This window comes from Papilio polytes, unplaced genomic scaffold (genome assembly GCF_000836215.1).
Source record: "Papilio polytes unplaced genomic scaffold, Ppol_1.0 DF823991.1, whole genome shotgun sequence".
Classification (NCBI taxonomy): Eukaryota; Metazoa; Arthropoda; class Insecta; order Lepidoptera; family Papilionidae; genus Papilio; species Papilio polytes.
Genome location: NW_013525213.1, coordinates 874,584 through 897,688, shown reverse-complemented (window position 1 = coordinate 897,688; position 23,105 = coordinate 874,584). Strand labels below are relative to the sequence as shown.

General features: G+C 34.6%; 1 protein-coding gene across 1 annotated transcript; it reads left to right on the top strand.

The window, feature by feature from the left end:
• The first annotated feature begins 20,372 nt into the window (after positions 1 to 20,372).
• On the top strand, positions 20,373 to 21,790 carry LOC106101315. Its single transcript, XM_013280493.1, has 2 exons — positions 20,373 to 20,597; positions 20,960 to 21,790. The coding sequence occupies exons 1-2, from the start codon at positions 20,411 to 20,413 to the stop codon at positions 21,658 to 21,660; spliced, it is 888 nt and encodes a 295-aa protein (XP_013135947.1). The 5' UTR covers positions 20,373 to 20,410; the 3' UTR covers positions 21,661 to 21,790.
• Positions 21,791 to 23,105: the final 1,315 nt, after the last annotated feature.

The window sequence follows — 23,105 nt, the reverse complement described above, 5'->3', positions numbered from 1 at the left end:
TGAATGAAATTATTAACAAATATTTAATGACCGCCTTTTAATAGTTACTAACCCACACCATTCATTCATGTTGCTAATTACTATACTATCCCATTAATTAGAAAAGTATATAAACACTGCTAATATATTGCAAAATGTAAATATTAAAAAATATAATACGGAACCCTTAAATTTTCAAACCCAACTCAATCTTTAAAAACCCCACACGCTCATTACTTGAGAGTGTCGCCGACATGCGTTTAGATTTTTGTTTCATTTCGAAGAGTTAACTTGAAAAATAAAATCTTTTAGCTTTCAACGAGTCTCTAAGTTAAAGAAAATTGAAACACGCTTTGTACAGAGTTGTATTTGATAATGGTTCCATTAGAGATGATATTTAATACAATAAGAGACAAGACGATAGAAACTTGTTTACACAAAATATTGAATTGTATAATAAAGAATTTAACAAGATTATTTTTTACAAATAGAATTTTGTAATAATTTAACTTCTTATCGTAGTAATATTATAATGCGTAAGCTTATTTGGATGGAATGCTGAATGAAATTGGGCATAGATGTAGATAGTTGTAGATGTAAATAGTCTGTAGATGTAGATAGTCTGTAAGAAATAGTTGTAGATGTAGAGATAGTTGTAGATGTAGAGATAGTTGTAGATGTAGAAATAGTTGTAGATGTAGATAGTCTGTAGATTAGTTTAGATTATTTAGATTATTATAGTTGTAGATGTAGAGATAGTTGTAGATGTAGATAGTCTGTAGATGTAGATAGTCTGTAAGAAAACGTAGGCAATTGCCTAATTTACAAACTAAATAAATTTATTTAGTTTGTAAATTCCGTCCGGACAGAGTCGCGGGCCAAAGCTAGTAATGGTGTAAACACTTTTGTTGAGTCTAAAGAATTAGAATTTTTGCCAAAGAAACCAGCTGTCTTTTGTTTTGTTGTGACGCTTAAGCTAAGAAATTACCTTGAAATACCCATTACAGATACACGATAACATATTAAAAAGTATGCAACAGTATTGAAATATCGAATATCGATATTGACATTGTATATCGATACATTACATAGAGCAACAGATGTCCAACATAACTTGGCTCTCAAACACCAACGCCCTTTGGACCCTAATCGACATTTGAGCCCTAATTGCAAACTGACGGATATATATTTACACAAACGATTATCTAAATTGCATTAACAACATCTGCCAGTTTTCACACTAGCTCAATGAAGCTATATTTTCAAGGTCATTGCATAGAGTATTTACTAACAGAGAGTACAAAAATATTGCTTTAATTTTGGGAACGTAGGTATATTAAAGTAAAAAAAATCATTGTGGCTTAGTAATAAACAATATTAATAAATGTTCAATCAAACGTAAAAGAACGTGATCAGCGAGTTCTTACTTTTGTAGATTATGCTTGTTTGAAATCTTTATATCTGGTTTAATATAAGACAGCAAAAAAGCTTGCAAAAATAACATACTTTGTGTACAAAAACGTAAAAAATAAACTACTTTACTACTTTACCACTCTGTTTATTTATTAATCTATGTCAATAAGCCCTCAGTGGAACTAAATGGCTCCCGGCATTAGAAATGCAATTTGTGTTATCGAAGAATTATTATAAAGACCCTTCGGCGACGACCTCCGCCAATGTATTGTAGCCAACAGTTGACAACTCTCAATCGGCATTTGAAGTGTTAAGTTTGGAGCAAACTGTTTAATGATTACCCTTGTACATTGCAAACATTATATTATTTGTGAATTTCACTTCATTGTATGTTTTCCTTCTACTCATTGTGTTCTATTTTAAAAACCCTTCTATGACACTTTAGCTAATTAATCACAATAGGTTAAATCGTTAGTACCTTAAGTACGAACAAATATACAAACTCACCCGCCAAAAACGTTAATTATTTCTGTACCCGACTGTACATTATACCACTAATTTATTTGTATGCTTCTAATCAAAAATACTGAGGAATACGCGTCAGCTTTCAAAAACGAAGCAGTTAAAAAGTTATTTGTTGTAAATTAGCAAAATTATGTAGCTGACTGTACACTGTAATTATCTACAACATACACTCTCAGTGCTGTTGCTCGGTACACTGCTGGCCAATATCACTTACATACATTTAAGCGTCCACTTATTTGTGTGGCCGCGTCACGTGCCAGTTTTATAGCGTCACTACTCGTAAATTGAAATTGCGGATCGCACACGTCGTGCTCGTGTCCGAACACTGTTTTCGATATAATTTACTGCGGGACATTCCACGACCTCCAACGAAATTTTTCTTATATTTATCTCTATCTTTTACTTCTTAGAATGCATGAGTAGACTTGGGTGATTCAATTATTTTATTGAAATCCGTTTAGTTGTTTAGGCGGCAAAGAATAACAAACAGCTATCTATCTAAACTTTCGCATTTATCATATTGGTAAAAGATAGGACAAGGTGGATTTACCGTAATAGTAGGTATACATAAATCCCTTTTTATAACCTTTAATAAAAACAGTAAACACGTAATCTAAAGTCTACAAATCACTATATTCGCCTACACTTTTCTTCCCGTTCCTTTGCCAATAAATTGCTAACGACTTGCAACACACAATACTGTTAAAACTGAAATTATTTCAAGCTTAGAGCGTAGGCATATCGTCACTAAATTTATTCACCCCGCCCGTCGCCAAATTGTGGTTTAATTTGGCGTTAAGTTTCTTGCGGGGTTCGGGAGTTATTTATGCGAATTCCACACCCCCGAAGTGTTGCAGATTGTGTGGACTTCGATATTACGTCATAATGGTGACGTTGTTAAAGCCATACCGTCCTTAAACTTGAGGGGAGCTGACACAGGTAATTTATCATGATTGCTCATTTATTGATGTAAATTGGATGCGGTATGTGCTGCTGAAATCAGTCTTTTATCTTCAGTTTTACCAAGAGATTCTTCAAAATATTTTATAAAAGAAATATGCAATAGGAGAAGGCATACGTAAAAATGAAAGCTAACACTTGGTGATCATTTTCTCGTCAAGATACGAAATCAAAAAACTATATTACACAGGTTTTGTTATAATAAACAAAGAATAAAAAATGGCATATCCCGTTATTGAAAAATGAACAATTACTTTCACAATAGGGTCTGAACAGTAACAATAAAACAATGACCGCACGAGACCAATATGAAATATTACTTAAACAACCACACCATTATTCTTTCCGGCGAAACTAACAATGAAAGAATCATTAATTCACAACCCAACAAGATGAAGTATCAAATAGTTTGTAAAAGAAGCAATAAATCGTCTGCGGACGGCCTACGGTTGGCTGCGAGCTAAACGATCAAGTCGAGCTGGATTCAGCCGCAGGCAGCGGCACCAAAAGAAATTTATGGCAAGCCTTCGTCTCGAATTTTATCGAAAGAAAATACATCTTTTTCATCCGCAAAGGTTTGTCAACGTCGATCGGCGATTCCGTTGAAATGAGGGCCATTTGATATAAACTCAACCTTGTTCAGTTCGAGAATCGAGAAAATGATTTTAACAATGTCCGCCCTCCAACATGGAATTTCTTTTCTCCTATCTACAACTGAATTTTCTTCAAGTCTTGCTGTTTTTCTTTTTCTTTGGATACCAAAGTTTTATTTAGTGTAAAGTGTAAATGACAAGGAAGGCTTTAGATTCATTAAAAATGTTTGTAGATGCTAAAATATATTTTACTAGCTGTTCCCGTGCGACTTCATCCATATGAAATTATGAAAATTTTATTTTAATGTTTACATTTGTCAAAATATCAATAGCAAATGTCAAAATGACATGATATGACAAACCTTGGCAGTCTTACTTCCTTGATGTTGGCAGCAACTTATGGTCTCTTTTCCACATTATGGTTTTCATCCAAATTATTTACCTCCTAAGTTTAATAGCGTGAAAATATATAGTCTAAAGCATGACGTAAGTGTAGGGCTTTTTACTAAAGAAAAGATTATTCAAAAATATGTTGTAATTGCTGACATCTTAGGCAACAAAGAAGTGTGTTTTTACGCTTTATTATAATAAGTATAGATTAATGAGGCAATCCCAACTGTGCTGCGTCCGTTACAATACACCTTTTATTATCCTATTTAAATAAATAAAACAAAAAAATATTGAATTATGTTGCGTATTTAATAACCATTCTATTTGTATCATTTCGATTTATGTAAAATGTCTTTGAAATTAATAACATGAAGAGGCGCTGAGACTGAGACGGTCAATTTCCGCGAGTGGCACATAAATCTCTCAGAGGCGGCAACCCAGCCTCATCTTCACACGGAAATGCAAACCAGACCGCTCTCTAGAGTTATGGCCGTTTTAACAAGGGAAACGTTGTAGTTTTTCACTTGTCACGATTTTACTAAGACTCCCAGTCGTTCGTGCATTTTCTCGTTTTAAACAGAAAGCCCGGCGGGAAGTATACATTGTCTTATATTTTGAAGTAAGCGTCTTTGAGAAATATACATACATTTGTGTTTGGATTTTCACACATGTTTCAAATTTTGTTTGTTTATTATTTAATACCTAAGTATTATTAACGGTACAGAACGCTGGTAATGAATTTGTTTTATCAATACTAATATTAAAGGGGAAAGATTTGTATTTTTATATGTATTGAAATAACTCAAACGCCACTTAACCGATTTTAAAAATTCTATCACGAATTTATAGCTACGTTATCACTGAGGCTATATTTATTGAAAATTATTTCCGCGCGGAAAAGTCGCGAGCAACAGCTAGTGTTCCGTAAATTCAATAACTAGGATACGTATCAGATGCGAATTTGTCTGTGAATCGAATGTCAAGCGCAGGCATGTATTTTAATTTTACAACGAGATAGGACAAAAATGTTGGAAGTGAAAATGCAAATGTGCTATGCGTGCCGAGGTGGGCGGGCGGTTCCATTTCACGCACAAATGGAGCGCAGATCGCTCGCCGCGTGATTTATACGCGACGCACTAACTCATGTCCGTGTCTGTGAGAATAGTAGCTCTGTAGATTCCTTTATTTTAGTTACAATAGTAAATTTCTATAATTAATATACAATGAACCTGACAATAGACGCTTCAATCTTTGTTACTACGTATGTTAAGAACTGGGGGAACCAGAAATGGGGAGAAAGAATGTGGATGGCTACAAAGGTAGAGGAAGACCGAAGAAAGTATGGATGGATTGTATGAAAGAGGATATGATTCAGATATTATGGCTGATAGAGATGTATGGAAGAGCAGCACATACTATGCCGATCCTTCGTAAGGCATGAGGGCAAGTTGTCGATGACGATGATGAGGATGTATGTATAGAATTGTTTAACGGACCTATTTTTAAATTGAAATTTAGCATAGACGTAGAACAGAGTCTGGTAGAGCAATAGGTTACTAAATATTTTTTTAACTCCTCGTGGACATAATCTTTGGCAAAAGCCAATAAACAAAATTTATAATTATTATTAAAAAAAAAAAACACTTTCAACAAACAATAGTAAAACTGATATTACAATGATACCGACAAAATATTCCACAGAAGACAATATTTTCGCTTATCTGTTGTAATTTATGCGAAAAGTTGTCCAGCTCCCGCGAAGAGATTCAAGTTACAAGCGCCGATTGCGATGGCGTACTTTAGAGGTTAAGGGCTATTGATTGCGCCCTCAAGATCAAATCAAGGTCAAATACCACACAAAGTTGTATTCGAGAGTATAAAAATGCCTAAGCAATTAATAAACGTAGTCAATGAATACATCGATAGGTGCTTTGTTGCAAAAGGCACAAATTTTACAAAATTGAATCGCATAAAGTTACTAAAAGAAAACACGAAATATAAAATAACATTCCTTAGCAAAATATTAATGTACCAATTTTCAATGGGACCATTGATAAATAAATTTGCTCGAAAACTCATTGTAAATTCTAAAAGAAATTCTGTACACACCCTCACCTTTGTAGATGGAAATATTTGCAGTCCTCAAACATGAAGGGGCTTCGTTATAATTTAATGTGAATAATCCCATATTTCTTCTTGCGCCACTTACGTTCTCTTGCTCTGTTACTTGGGGATCCGAGGGATATCATATAGAGTTGTCAACAATTTCGTATTTATGAAAATTTACAATCTGCTATAGGCAAAGCTGTCTTAAATCAGATTGAAGTAATATTTTCTTGTTTGCAAGTAGCACAGGCACAAAAGTAATTTTGGTAACAATATAATAGAACAGTTTGGTACAAAAATTCAAGCCATTTTTCAATATTAATAAGGACCACGGAGTATGACAGCTCTATAGTATATAAACATCCTCAATTCGTAACCCTCAATCTGCACGAAACAGGGGTGGACAAAGATCATACTTCTTCTCATAATCGTTTGCTGCAGACACGTTAAATACAGGAGGCTATAAAAGTTGTACAAAAACCATAAATATCCCGCAGTATTCAATTATCTTCGGACGCCTGGCATACTTGAGGGGTCGGATTGCAATAAGTTCCCACATACTGCACACGACTCACTCACTACGAAGAGTTTGGCTCGTCTGTTCTATAATAAAAACATCGTTATCATATCTTTGTTTCAGATCGTTATTGTAAACTTAATAAGGTTCTCAATTCCTCTGTATTCTAATGAAAACATTCAAGTGATTACGTGATATTAAAGATGTCGTGATCGTGAGTTTTCAGTTATTCCCATAATGTTGGCAGCGGTGCGACATCGTCCGCCATTGCGGTCGGATATGTCACGCGACTCCACCGCACCCGCGCCATCTGTCATCCACTCGTGTCTGTCACACGCGTCATAGACTAAAATTATAAAATAGTCTTTCACAACAGAACAGAATAATTAATCTTTTATGTCTACTTTAGTAAAATACCTTTGGCGGGAAGAATAGTAGAATTATTTTTGATATATCCAGTGTCTATATTTTATCTGCCTAGTTTAATTAAATAAGTCTTACCATATTTGTTCATAAAAAGTGTGCAGAAATTCAGTGATAAGCAGTATTTAATCTGCATCTGTATTTTAGTCTGCCAAACTTACTCTATGACAGTTTCTATATGGCCAATGTGTAATATAATTATGATCGTTACAACCATGGTAAATAAACATACCTTCTGTGAAAAATATGAATTCGAATAAGACTTTATTTTTTACTATTTTTTTTTTATTTTACCTTTATTTTAACTATGATTGCCTCCTTAATTAACAATGAGTATATTTTTTAAACTGTCATGAAAACACAATGAAACGTTTGTTCGACGTATCAACAAAATTGGATTTATCCGGTCCTATGCATTGTCTCGCAGAGGCACAATGCCCGTCACATCTATTGCTATTTGCGCTGAAAGCAATCTGCAATGCAAACTCGCTTATTTAATACGTCCGCTTTCAGAACCCGCCGAGTGCGGCGCTAGTGTTGTGGCCGCACATACAGCCGAATTGATTTTGAGCCGTTTGGAGTGATCTGACAACATTTGTCCAACGAATTCAAGTACAAAGTAAATAAAAAAGTATTTTTCATTTGTTTTTAATTAAATTTAGTTTGTGTTACGAGCACATACAAAAGTATTCATGTGAAAAATTGTTATTTTTTCAATTATAAACGATATTATTGGAAAGAAACGTAAGCTAGTTATTGTACATCACTCCTGACATAAGCAGATTATAGTTGATGACATTAAAAAAAAATCCAAACCTTCCAATGACAATATCTGAATCACTTGACTTTTATAGAATATAGTTGCTGGCACAAATAACCGATGCATCCAGGCTTAACTGAACAAAATACCACACACCCTTCATACGCGGTAGTGTAACATAAAGTATGCATTCCGAGGGCTCGGCTCGTAAACCAGCTAATTAGTTATTAACCGAGCTGTAAACTGATTAGAGACAGTACGGCCGGCAGGTGACGTAATCATTCGCTTTAATGACGTCGTTAACTTGCGTATAGTGAGCGTAGCTTTGACGTACGCCTTGCTCGGAGAATGCCACTAATGCGTTACCGTTGAAGAGAGTTCTTTATAAAAAATATTTTTGCCTTTGATTTTCTACAGAAAACAAATGACTGTACTTTTTCCCTAGTTTTGGTGCATGATTAAGTTTAATAGCAGTGTATTTTGAACACTGTTAAAAGTATTAATTCCTTATTCCTTCGTTCCTTTAATCCTCATTCATTCCTTTAATGTTTATACAGATGAATGTTTGTTACTGAGTAACTCCAGAATGACTGAATGGATTGGGATGGAATTTGGCATAGGTGTAGACATAGTCTGGAGGAACGCGTAAGTTACAATTTAAGCTACTAATGTGTTTATTTCGGTGTGGACGGAGCCACGGTCGATAACTAGTAATAGATACACCATTATTTGATTCGTTCTTTTATTAATGTTGTACTTTAATTTACTAGTAAACACTTTCTAAAATCTGTTCCAGCATTCTCATGTTCGTTGAATCGAGGAAAGCTTTTAATCATCACCAGCTCATTATACGTCCCCACCGAGGGGCCCAGAGCCTACCCTAATATGGGGTGACTAGGCCATAATCAACCACGCTGGCCAAGTACGAGTTGGTTAACTTCACACATATCTTTGAATTTCTTCATGCACAGGTTGCAACACGATGTTTTCCTTCACCGTAAGAACGTCGGCTAAATTATGTACATATGAAAATTCGAACAAATCGAAAATCACATTGGTACATGGCGGGATTCGAACCCAAGACTTGTAGATTACAAGTCAAGTGTTCAAACCACTGAGCCACCGACGCTCTAAGCTTTCTATGCGTTACCCAAATCGCACGCACGTCCTTCTCAAGTGTGACCGCGCCGCTAAAAGGGGTCGCATATTTCTAACTACTCAACTCCATCAACTCGTCCCATTATTATGATGCAAATGTTAATTGTAAGAGACACGCGAAAAGGCTTTTTGTTTACGCTCACTTCTACATATTTATACAAGGGACCGGTAGTCCCCATACGCTAATATGGTAAGTAATGAAAATATAACACAATTATAGTTGGAATGGTTGTGACGTTTACGAGTGAGGTTGGCTTTTGTTTTAATAGCGTGACAGCGTTCATCTTTGTTCATCTCCGAGGATACACCCTGGATTACCACTGTAGAAATACTTTGAGAAAACCATCAGCTTAAGGATTTTATTTAAATTTTAATTTCAATATTGAAATTAGGTACGAACAGCTTAATAAATTAGCATCGTCGGGCAAGTTTGATAGCAGACTAAACATACAGAAATGGATTCCTTTATGACGCTCACACGAACCGCCGCAGCGCGTACAATATGCATGAAAATTGCACCGACAACTTGAGGTATAAGTTTAAACTACTAGTTTGATTCCGACTTCCAGAGAACTTGGGATCCGCTATCGAGATCTGCTACCGAAGGATGTATTGCGTTGAAATATGCTCGGTTTCTTTGTGTTTGATATAAGTTTTATATTTCTTTCCACTGATCTATCGGGTGTATTCTGAACTTGTCTAAGGTGAACTGTAGTTCAAATGTATAACCAATCAACATTTGTACATTTATCAAATATTTCTCTAATTTTAAAAGATTGTTACGTATATATGGATTTCTAATATAATATATACATAATCTATACTATTACAATAAAGCGTAAACACACACTTCTTTGTTGCCTAAGATGTCAGTAATTACTGCATATTTTTGAATAATTATTTTTTTAATAAAAAGCCCTACACTTACGTCACGCTTTAGGCTATATATTTTCACGCTAATAAACTTAGGGTGTAAATAAATTGGATAAAAACCTTAATGTGGGAAAGGGACCATAAACTACAAGCTGCCAACATCAAGGAAGTAAGATTGCCATGGTTTGTCAGCATGTCAAAACATTTTGACATGTGCTATTGATAATTTGACAAATGTGAACAATAAAATACAATTTTCGTAATGTCATGCGGATGAAGCCGCACGGGAACAGCTAGTCTGGAATAAATGCCGTGAATCACAATTTAAAATTAGTAAAGAAATCTCTTAAAGAGATTTTTCATTCGTCAATGCACATACCATTATATTCAAGCTTAAAGTACTGTTATTTTAATGTAAAATATCATTACAACAGCCTCTTTTACCAAACAATAATGCAATTACAAACAAATGAAGCCACGTACCTCTCGTCAGGATGTAATTAAAATTTTATTGAACAATTATGTCGCCCTCCCAGCTCCGAGACACCGTCTACGTCTACAGGCGCCCTATTTGCTTAAATATTAATAATATTTGGACTCTGAAGATGCCTCGAATTTATTATTAAATTTAATAAATGATAAATTCTACAAGAGTTTGGTAACGTATCATATCACCACCAATATTGCTTTGAAATTGGTGTTTTCTTTTTTCATCTATACTATTCTATACTATTATAATAAAGCGTAAACACACACTACTCTGTTGCCTAAGATGTCAGCAATTACAGCACATTTTTGTATAATTATTTTTTTAATAAAAAGCCCTACACTTACGTCACGCTTTAGGCTATATATTTTCACGCCATTAAACTAAGAGGGTAAATATTTTGGATAAAAACCTTAATGTGGGAAAGAGACCATAAGTTGCTGCCAACATCAAAGAAGTAAGATTGCCATAGTTTGTCATCATGTCATGTCATTTTGACATTTCCAATTGATAATTTGACTTATGTAAACAATGAAATAAAATTTTCATAAATTCATGCGGATGAAGTCGCACGAGAATAGCTAGTAATATATAAATCTATGCAATTTTTTCGTATAAAGAACTGTTTTCGGATATCATTGAGTGTGTTGTCATGGAAGAATTGAATGACAACCAGCCAATAGTGTAAGGTATCTGAAATACTGACGTAAAAATTGTTTAATTTATGATGATATCTACTGATCTCGTGAAAGCACTACTATCACGGTTTGTTCAGTTAGAAACTGTATAATTTAAAACCTACAAGGCCATAGAAATTTAACCGTGGTAGAGCTGGCTTTAACATCTTCGCACGAATGGGCCGGCTCGCCCGGTAAAATACCACGACCACACAGAAAACAGGCGTGAAGTGGAAGCAATTCCGCATTTCGTCTGATGAGTGGTATGCCGGAGGCCTAATTTTAATCCCTTTCCTATTTCTTAAGAGGAAAGTATAGGAAGGAAAAGTGGATTTGACGGTGGAGGAGACGCATAGGAAGGGGAAATGTCCTCTTTATGTGCGTCTCCGCCTCTGTCAAATAAGGATAGGCAACGCATCTGCAATTGCGGATAGTTATAGGCAGTGGTCGCTTTCCGTTTCGGTGGATTCAGGTGGCCGCTTGCTCGGATGCCACCTTATATTATAAAAAAAATAGAAAAGAGCAAAAAGCTAATTAAAACACCACATGATAGCGACAGTACGGGAAGAGTATTGTGTTTTGTAAGAGAGTGTAGTCAGCTATTATCTGTAATTTAGTTTGATTTATATACTTGCCGGGCTATACAATGTCTTCTCTTCTGTCAAACAAAGATATGTAAAAAAAAACGACTCTCTAGATAGCGGCCATGATTACACGTGGGACACGGTACACAATGGGCCAGCCCTATTTGCATTTTCACTCAACTGGCCAATCTGCATTGCAAACTCCCACTATAACATGTAAATATTTGCATAAACTATTTTCCACTTTGCATAACACGTACTCAACCTTATTACCTACGTGATAATGTTCATAATTGCAGGTTCTATTCTCGTGTATCAGGGCTGGGTTGCGCCGCAAGATGTCATGCGCTGGTTTTGACACTATGCAATAATATGATAAACAAACAGTAGTACTAAGGTTCGCTCAAATGGAAATGCGATTTCGGTTTAGAATACGTTATTCAAATTATTGTGTCATCTGATACATCATACTTCATACTAATGTTATAAATGCGAAAGTTTAGATGGATGGATGTTTGTTCGGATTCCACACGGACGGAGTCGCGGACAAAAGCTAGTTATTCAATAGTTCATGATATTAGTATTTATAATATTACATTATATACATATTTAAATTAATTATAATTGATTTTAAGCTAGTTTCAATCATATATATATTATAAATGCGAAAGTTACGATGGATGGGTGGATGTCTCTAGCGTTTGTAGCCTAAACGGCTGAACGGATCTCCATGAAATTTGGCACAGTTTTAGAGCATAGTCTGAAAGAACACATAGGCTAATTTTTATCCCGCGAATAGTTACGTTTCCCGTGGGATTCATTAATATATTTTTTAATGTTTACTCGATCATTCTGCAACGGTTCAACATATCTTATTGAAATTTGGCAAAAATTTAAAACAAAGTTTGGAGTACACATGGGATACGGTTCATCCCCGAGAAATGTCCGGTTCCCGGGGGATACGCAGCTTTTTGTTATTAAAATAATTCGTATGTTTTCTAATACCACATTACAGTATGTTGTTAGGGAAAAGAGAATAAGTATCCAAAATATTTTTTCTATGATAATAAAAACCCATGTTATTGTTTTAAATGTGTCACAGTTAAAATACATTTTGAATAATGTAATCGGTTATTGTAAACTCAATTTTCTTATTCACATTTAGAGTGTCAGTAACCTGATAGCTGGTAAGGGAGACAGGGTATCGCCCGCGGCGTATAATAAACCGAATCTGTGTTAATTCGATAAAGTATACACCAGTAATATGTTCGCTATCATAACGGATAACAAGCAAACTATTCACTGACGGAATACGTAACGAGGCGATTTGCTTCAAACACTAGCGCACGATTATGGTAATAAGCGATAGCGATTATTGACTATAGAATAAACCGCTATTACTTGTAGCTGCTAAATGGATGTAAATCCAGAATTTTAAATACGAATATTAAATACTAACTTTGGCTCGCGACTCCGTCTACGCAACATAACATATATAATCAGCCTTGAATTATTCCAGACTATGCTCTACATCTATGCCAAATTTCATCGAGATACGTTCAGCTGTTTAAGTGGCAAACTCTAACAATCCATCCACCTGAAATTTCGCATTTACAATATTACTAAAATTGTTTATTTTTTATTTGTTAATTAAATACGCAGTATAAAATACAAAATCAAATAAAAGTGTCTGTAAACCCAATTACGGGTTTGTCTAGACACTAGGTACTACGCTATAAAAAATAATTGTGATTTATTTGTGATTGATAAAAAGTGATGAAGTATTATTCATAAATCCAGCACATAAAACCTACTACACATGGAAGAAAAAAATTACAAACAATGTAATCTCTTATAGCATTCTTGTTGAAATCGCTTCAGCGTGTTATGTAGTTGCTGTGCTACAAAATGAAATGAGGGAGACGCGCTTCGGTCGGATAGCGCAATCACATTGATACGTTTATTGAGATTGGGCCGCGCCCGCGGATTTGCTAAATGAGCGGTTATACCATTTGGTTTCACTGCCTTTATATGACTTTGTATTAGACGTACGACGTTTTCAGAAAATATGTATTCCGATAAACATATCCCTCGATCTTATTTTATACAGCGTCTTGAGGGAATGTATTGACACGGGATATTGTGCAGTCTTTGCTTTGTTAGTGTAAATTGAACGTTACGTTATACAAGTCTTGTGGCAATGAAAACGCAGTCGTAGTTATCTATAAAACTTTTTGCTTCACGTAGTTGTACTGACTGGCATTGGAGAGAAGTTTAGTTTATCATCACCAGATCACTATACGTCCCCACCGAGGGGCTCAGAGCCTACCCTATGTAAGGGTGATTTCGACTTCAGTTAGTACCTTCATATACTATGCACCTGTCTGTTTAGAGCGGTTGCAAACCTTTGATAGGCTATCGGAAAACTGATGTGAGATTGTCGATTGTTTCAGAGCCAATTCAACTGTTTAGTTGCATAAAAAATCGAGTAGTGTGAACACCTCTATATAAGCTTATAGGATAACAAGACTAAACAGTCGTGCGATAGTTTAGTTTCAAGTGTTACGTTAGTATTTATGTCGAAACGATAGGATAACAACAGCATTAAACAAATACATTTCAAGCTATCGTTGTTATCAAATCCCCTCAACCACAATCGTATTTAGTTGATTGGCGTATCTTTCAATTGCCAGATTTATCTCTGCACGTTTTAGTTAATAACACTCTATTTCTATTTTAAATTGAAACAAAACTGATTCATCCACGTATTTTTTTAAATATCTGTATTATATAAAAAGAAAACTTAGAACTTTTGAATTACTAAGGGCCTGTGCCACCAAATTGTAAATTGTCTGATAACCCAACGTGTTAAATATGTGATGAAAATATCTCATTTTGTTGCCTTATCTGACAGTGACGTTTTTAAACTATCTTAGCAACTATCAGTTAATGGTGGGACAGGCATTTAGCGATATTTTAATTTTAATAAAATAAACAAAACAATAAACCAATTATCAAAACTTGTGTTACACCGTATCGATAAATGTTTATCGAATACATTGAGGCTATAATGGGCTGTTTATTTTATTGGAGTTGGCCGGAATAAACCGCAATTGATTTACCGCGGCTCGTCCAATGGACACATGACAGGGTAGTAAAATAAACAATTTATAACATCAATACATTTAAACCATTCAAACTTACCGCATGTCAGTATATTGTATCACTGGCTTTGATTCAACTGTCACCGACTTTGACTATAGAGAAACGGACTAAGCAGCCGCCGAAGTGTTAATTAATTCTGTCACTATTGGGTCATGGCCTCATGGCACAGATGGTAATAATGAATGCATATGCATACATACTTGTAAAATTAAAATTAAAATTTGAATGCATACTTACTAACTTAAAAAATTATAAAAATCAGATATTTACTGGTCGTTTTTGTTTAGCAGGTCCTGCCTTTTAAAATTCAAATGAAATCTTACTAATATTATCAATGCGAAAGTTTATTGTAGATGTATGGATGGTTGTTAGCGTTTGCTGCTTAAACGGTCGAACGGATCTCGATGAAATCTGGCAAAGACGTAGAGGATAGTCTGGAAGAAAACTGGTTATTTTTTTTAATTCCACGCGGACGGAGTCGGGGCGAAAGCTAGTTGAATTTATAAGTTGTTGAACACCCGTTCTGAGGCAACCATACTTGTAACTACTATAGATTCTTCTTCTAAATTTAAGAGTTTTAAATATTAATTCCTGGCAGTGGGGTTCCACAGTTTCATATGATGTATGAAAATGTAATTATTTACATTCCTTCCAGTCGTACTGTCTCGAGGGAAGCTGGTAATGAACATGCCATGTTTACCTACGCTCGGCTAACGTATTAATTCTTTTAAAAATAATTAACAAACATAACCTCTTTGCTAATGGGTTCTGTAATATTTTGAACATTACTCTTAACTAAATAAAGTACTATTTAGATTATATTATTATATTATATTATACATTATCTTCTTCCTTATCCTAATTTTGTAAGGTCGGCGCAACAAGTTTTTGTCTTCCATAAATTATAATTCTGTCATACATCATCTCAGTCATCACTCCCTTTTTGATGATGTCTCCTTTCACGTAATCCATACATTTCTTTCTAGGTCTACCTCTACCGGTGTACCCGGTAGTTTATATTATTAAAGCATAGTTTAAAACGTGAAGTCTTTAATAAGATATTGAAATACAGATTTTTTTACGCATTTTTATGGACAAGTAGAATATATGTGGTCTAACATTACATTTTTGTAAAATAATGGACTATAAGATGTACTCGATTGGGAAGGCGTGGCTCCTCAAATACAGGTTTTCCTAGTTAAAGAGCTAAGGCGATATTGATGCTGGAATTACTTTGAATAATAAAAAATCATTAACATTATAAGGGATGTAGTTTTTCTGTTGTCTCAAGGAACCCCATTATGTACGTAATGCATTAAAGTTTCGTTACCTCGCGCCTCCTTTTAATGTATACATTTTTAATAAATTTAAGTGCACTTCTAGTAGATGCTTATAGAATGTACGGCTTGAAAGCTTTGGTTGCGTTAAGATTAAGGGTAGAAAAGTTTTACAGATAATTTCTACTGACGAAATTACAACGAATTTAGCTGGAAATTTCGTCTTAAGGAATTAAAAATTATGAATTGATATTGAAATATGTAACAGCGTAATTGATAAGACCATGCTTAACTCTGAGTTCCATTTTTTTGTCGTCTGTAAGATTGTAAGCGCCCGCTTACGAAGCGAATGGTTTAAGAATCACTTCAATTTTCGATCGTTCTACACTCTTTAAAGGTAAGAAAAAATTAAATTCTTCTTAAAAACAAAATAAAATCTACGTGAACATATTTAGAAATTCTTGGTTTAGCTGAAAAATGATGACTTGTTATTGATTTGCGAATTATTTTTATGAACTTATTACAATATACTTCTAAGGTTTATTCCAAGTTAACGTATGAAAAATAAACCTTGTAAAGTATCCGTGTACTTGGTTTGTTCTGTAAAAGTTGTCAAGTATCGCAGGATAACCCAATTATAACTTCCTTATCTTGGACCTTGTCAAATCTTTTACAGCCTGTTACAAAGTTTAATAACCCGGTTCTAAGTAACAGTGTTGATAAAACGGACCTCAGAATTTATGGTAGCGAATTTTTCCTCATAAACCACAGAGTAATTAAATGATTAAAATTAGAACTTGCGATTTCTTTACATTAATGTGACTTTTTTGCGTTTATTCTTGTTAGTAGTTAAAGTAAATAAAATTGGAGTATCTGTTTGTAATATCAAAAGAAGAATGACAGTTTTCGGGAATATATTTGCGTTGCTGATAACGAAAATCGCATTTAACTTTTTTTTGTTTGTCTGTCCGCAAGCCGCGTTTTTTCCGGGTAATCTTCGAAACGGCTGGGCCGATTTCGACCGTACTTTTACTAAAGGGTAGCTTACGACGGAAATATTATTTTCCACTTTATTTTAATATTGCGCGGACAAAGTCGCGGACAACAGCTGTAAAATAATTAGAAATTGACAATTTTAACTCATATTATGAAGTTATCAAAACACTTTGTATAAAACATCTACCTGGCTGTTCTATAACATTAAAACAGAGATAAAATATTTTAATACAAGTACTGTGCAATGTGTTTGCATCCTAAAACAAATGACGGTTTGCGGAACATTTAAATAAATATTTGACAAACTCTCTGTCGCTCAGTTACCTGTGTACTTAATAATATATCGTCAAAGTATGTCTAATTAAAAGTTTGATGCCTTCGGGACACCGATGTGAGGGTTGTTTAGTCTACATGACAAACTGTAGATGTTATAAACGTTGCAGTATAACATGTTTTTTTAAATAGAGAAGTGACTTTTGAGTATGGAATCTACATTTGTTGATGCCTTCATTTAATGGACAGAGAGGGGACGCGCAGAGAGAGCACATTTCCCCTTCCCTTCCAGTCCCTTCCACAATTAGGGTTGGAACGGGGGAAAACTACAATTAGGCTTTAAACACGTAATATTTGTAACAAAAAAGTATGTGAGTAAATAATTCATTTTTATACTTAGTAAAGTCGATAAGATATTTTATTTAAAAATTGTAAAATAAAAATAACCATGAAGATTTCTAGTCAGATCCATCAAATTCATAACCGAAACTGAAATGAATGACAACAAAGAGCGGCACCAAATTGCATAGTCACTCACTCAGCGGTGGCACAAAGCAATGTGCTACTTGTCATCCCATTTTAAAATCTGTTTGCAAGTTACACCTAAAAAGATAGGGACCTAAGACAATCATAAAAATAATTTAAATCATAGAGTTAAAAACATTGTTAATCTGACACTAGACAAATAATTTATAATCATGTAAAAAGTATCACTTGTCTGAAATCAATTAGTGTTTAAACTTTAAGTTAATAAGAACAACGCCTTAATAAACATCATCATCATCATCACCAGCTCATTATATGTCCCCATTCAAGAAGCTCGGAACCTAAACTAAGTTTGGAAGACTAGGCCATAATCAACCACGCTGGCAAAGTGCAGGTTGACTTCAGACATATCTTTGAATTTCTTCACCGATATGTGCCACGATATTTTCTGCACCGTGAGAACGTCGGTTAAATTATTAACATAAGAAATTAGAAATCGAAAATCACATTGGCACATGTAGGGATTCAACCCCAGGACCTATATTACAAGTTAAATGTTCAAACGTGTTGTATTAATTCAACTAAATAATATAGTAAGGCATTATGTCTGAAGTTCCTAGTATCCGTGGTACGTTTTAGACGAAGTATGATTTATGGAACGGTGCAAATGGGTTACGGTAACAGCGGACGTGTGATTATAGTGCGGGGTACAATTATGTGCTATGCATTTGTGCACCTCACTTGCTAAATGGATTTCGTTTCGTACATCACGAATTCACTATTGTAAATGTTGACAATCACTGCATCGTGAATGACCTATTTAAATTGTATTTTATGGATTTTTTTATATAAAGACTAGTGACCCACCCCTGCTTCGCATGCCTCCAATGGTGATACATAAATTTGTTTATTTATGTTAACCTATAAACATCTAAAATTATCAGTAAGTTTCTACTATAATAAACATAAACATTCCTCTTAAATATATTAAAAAAACTATAGCTAAATCCGTTGCATTATTTTAAAGATCTAAGCATACATAAAAACAGACAGACAGCGGGATGAGACTTTGTTATATACTATGTAGTTATAGTGATTTAGCCTACTTGTATTTCTTTTTAATTCCACGTGGACAGAGTTTAGTACTCTTATAGCAAGAGTATTAAAAAACTTCGTATGTATTTGATTTCAATATTTCCATTTTGATTTACGTTTAATAAATATAAATTCATTTTAGCTAACTAGATTTCAGAATATATTAAACTGTAGTTTGCAATGCAGATGCAAATTTTAATATAGATCTGAGGCGGCTTGCTCGAAACTCAAACATGTCAGATGGAGCGTATTGATTCTAGATGTATTCGTATAAGTGCTGCAGACAGCAAAAGCCTAGCAAAATATCAAATACCTTTCTAAGCCCGGTAGTTTGTGAGCCGATTTTTCGGTTACTTTTATTGTTTGCGTTCGCGATATCTTCTAAACTATTTGTCCAATTTAAATACTGTATAGGACAATTTTATTCTACATTAAATTCTCCTGACAAGAAACATATTTATTTGGATAATGGTTATTATAATGGTAATAAAACGACGCCGCAAATACCATGTATTTTTAATTTAATATATAAACAAAAGAGTGGTTATTGTAAGAAAACCGTTAAAGATAGATATTTGCCATCGCGGACTTTTCTGTAGAACTTTTTGAGATCTACAATTCTTTCATACATCATTTTTATATACCTTTAACGGTTTAAGCAGCGTAAGCCGAGAAAAGTTAATATACAGTGGTTTTTTAGTTTTTTAGTTTAAGTTAAAATACGCTGTTTATTAATAGTTCCTAAACAAAGTAATAATAAAGTTTAAATTACCTTTCTGGCGAAAGAATTTTTAGAATCGTCCAAGTGGTTTTTAAGAGAATCGAATACATACAAAAATACAAATCTTTCCTCTTTATATTAGTATAGAAGTATAGATTAGTTATTAGTAATAAGACGATAAACCGAACAGATAGTAAGCAAAGGCTCCTTGCTTACATGAAATGACTGAGGTTTTTAGACTGAGCTGCCTTTGCCTGTTAGCTGCGGTCACAGTGAGGCTGAGGCTTTTAGGGAACATGAAAGCTTTTAGCAAAAATCACCACCCTTCAGGGCGCTGTCCAAGCAGCTATGCTTTAATTCGGAGTTTATGTTTATTTTACGGGTTATCCGCAAACTTCGTTAGTGAGAAATTCTATATAAAATAAATTATCTAAATATTCCCGCGCAACTACCTTTCGAGTCGAACTCTTCTAAAGCGACCTAGCAATTTCGGAGGTAGCGGTTGGTATTAAAAAAAAAGACAAAAAAGTAGCCCTTTCCCTTCCATGTCAGCTATCCTCCAGTAGAATCCCGTTAATTTTTTATGATTACATACAGGTACTCCAATTTTATTAACTATAATAGATTACATAACATTTATTTTTCATCGCATATATTTTCTATATCTGTAAAATATGTAAATGACCATAATAGTCATGCGCTCCACATAAACGAAAGATCATCACAAATAATCACATTGATGTAACGTAAAAAGACCGCGCGGTGTGGTTTCCGAACGGCCATTCGCATCTCACGGAAATGTGTTTTTGCGCGGCGTTGTTCTGTCGCGCTCTATCCCGATACATTCTTCTCATTCTCTCAAGCGTTTATTCATCGCACGGTGCGGCAACCGCGCCGCGGCCCACGTCAGTCTCGCTCGAACAAGCGTCAGATATCGAGCGTTGGTGAATACATGAAGCGCAAAATGGATTTCGATCCAGAAGAGCTCATTGCCGCGGTTAAAAAACGACGATTGCTATATGATAAAGCTGATGAGAAATATAATGATAGAGCAGCGAAGTATGCCAACTGGATGCAAGTGGCTTCGGAGATTATCGAAAATTGGGACGACCTCACCAAAAGAGATAAAGAATTAAGAGGTGAGTTGTTTAGTTGTAAATAGAATTTATAAATACAAAAAACTTCAATAGAATATCTGCATAAGCCGTTTATTTACCGCTATTTCACTTAAATTGTTTAATAACCTGGGAGCGGCCGTGCGTTGTGTTGTAACGCCGCGCCGCGCAGCGCCGCGTCGCCGCTGTATTCGTTGGTGTGAGTGAGACAACGCATCTAAAAACGTCATAACTCGCAACCTCGCTCAGTCGCTGTGAAAGTCAATAGAGTTGAATTTAAGCCTACAGATCCGTTGTATGATTTGAAACTCGTGGCAACGGTGCCGTATTTATATGTCAGTTTTTTAATGTACTTTTGTGTTTACTTGGTTACATTTTTTTTTTAGCCAGACTGGTACAAAGTAAATGGAAGAATATGAGAGATAACATTAGACGTGAAATAACTAATAAATATAAACCCAACCCCGGTGGCAAGAAAAAGAGGAAATATAGATATTATAAACAATTAGCATTTTTAATACCACTGTGTCAAGAAACCGACAGTATTTCTAAATTAAAAACTCCGATAACGAAGGATGATGATGATGATGATATAGAAGAAATTGTAACACCATTAACCAGGACCAAGAGACGCAGTCCTAGTAATTCTCCTAAATACAAAGTTGTAAGAAGCATACCAAATAAAATTCCCCAGACGCCAGAACCAACAGTGAATGTAACTGAACCAAAACCGAGTAATTCATGGACAGACGAAAATGAAGTAAGAGATTTTTGCAGATCACTGGTACCTTCACTGTCAAAACTGGATGACGAAGATAGACTGTCAGCGAAGATAGAAATTTTAAATGTACTCCGTAAGTTTTCAACTCCTAAACATTTAAGGATTAACAATGCAACTGTCATCGAAACACGAACATTCAATACATTTCAACAGAGTTCAAACATGGAACAGATTAATAGTCGAAATAACCCATTATCTCCACTTTCTGCTCAGGACATGCCCGTAGATAATGCAAGCAACAGAGACTCTGATTCAATGCTCCGTTTTGATATATGTAATGTTAAATCAGATATAGAAGACGATTAACTAATAGAAAGAAATCTTGCCATTTACGAGTAATTTCTTTTAAGTGTTTTTAACAATAAGTGTAAATAAAAGATAAGTATACAAATTAAGATATGTTAACGTTTTAGATAAATAAAATAATGATACTCTTTTATGGTTTACTTAATGAACATCATTAACGTTTTCTAAGTACTAATGAAATGTGGAATTTTAGCCTAAACACAATTCCTAGTTAGTAGGTGACCGCAGCACTGCACGCTTTTAGCCTGGCGAAGGGCTTTTAACAAAAATCAAATGCAGCCTCGGCTCGTGTATTATGCTCGAAATTCAGAGACACGCTTGTATACATCCGGGATAACAAAACATACCTACAAATTGAGCGTCAACATGGCTACCTGGTTAGTTTCATGAACACAAAGAAAACAGATTATTGTAAAATAACTAACTGTAAAGTAGTCGGTAGAGGCTTAAATGAGATAACAGTACTCACCCTAGTGTAAACAAATGTAATTAAAATAAATTAGAAACTTTTAACCATTATAACTAGAAGTAAAATAAATAAATTTAAAACAGACTGAGATAAGGTAAAAATTCTTAAAATGAACTCATCTGTACAAGGTTGTGAACAGACAATAGATTAGGGACGTATGTGATTTTATAAAATAAAAAATAAATAAATAAAGAAAATTATTTATTTTAATTTATTAATATTTAAAATAATTTAGTATGTAATTTGTTTTGTAGCAGCCTTGAAAGCGTCTAATACCAATTTTTAATATCCTCGCCGAGCTTAGCCGGCGCTGAGAGACGCTAAGCAAGCCAAATGAAAAATTTGGAAGTTTAATATTCATCTATTCTTTTGACCGGACGGCAAAGAATACGACCGAAATACCGGCTGAAAGCTAAGCATAGAGTGGATTAGGTTCATGCCTTTATTTTCTAAAAAAGGACGGTAGATCGAAATATTAAAATTAGATGCGCTTTCATGACTATGTTTAAATTTCTAAACAATCTTGGTTTTATTGTAGCAAATTTTAAATCTCATTTCACCTTCAGAATGATGCAGAAGTGCTGGTTATGTTTTGCAAAAGATAAGTACTTCGACAACAAAGTATTTCGTCGAGTTGAATTGTTAATGTGCTCTCGTCTAAGAGGAAATGCATATTGTAAATAAAGCGGAGCTTTCACCACGATTCGGAATCGACTTAACATCAGTTTTAAATACCTGGCTTTGTTTTAAGCCGGGCTTAGCTACGCTCTGAGATGTTCCCAACTCGAACGCGATGAATCTCGAGGATTTATCGCCGTTTTTTATTCATCGCAAATAGGACGATGCAAGTCGAATGAACGAATTTTCGAAGCAAGTAAGAATTACGTTTCGATTTTTAAAAAATCTAATGTATGACTACATTGACTTGACTTGACCACTTTCTCTGCAGTAGTCTTCTATTACATTGAAAGTGCAA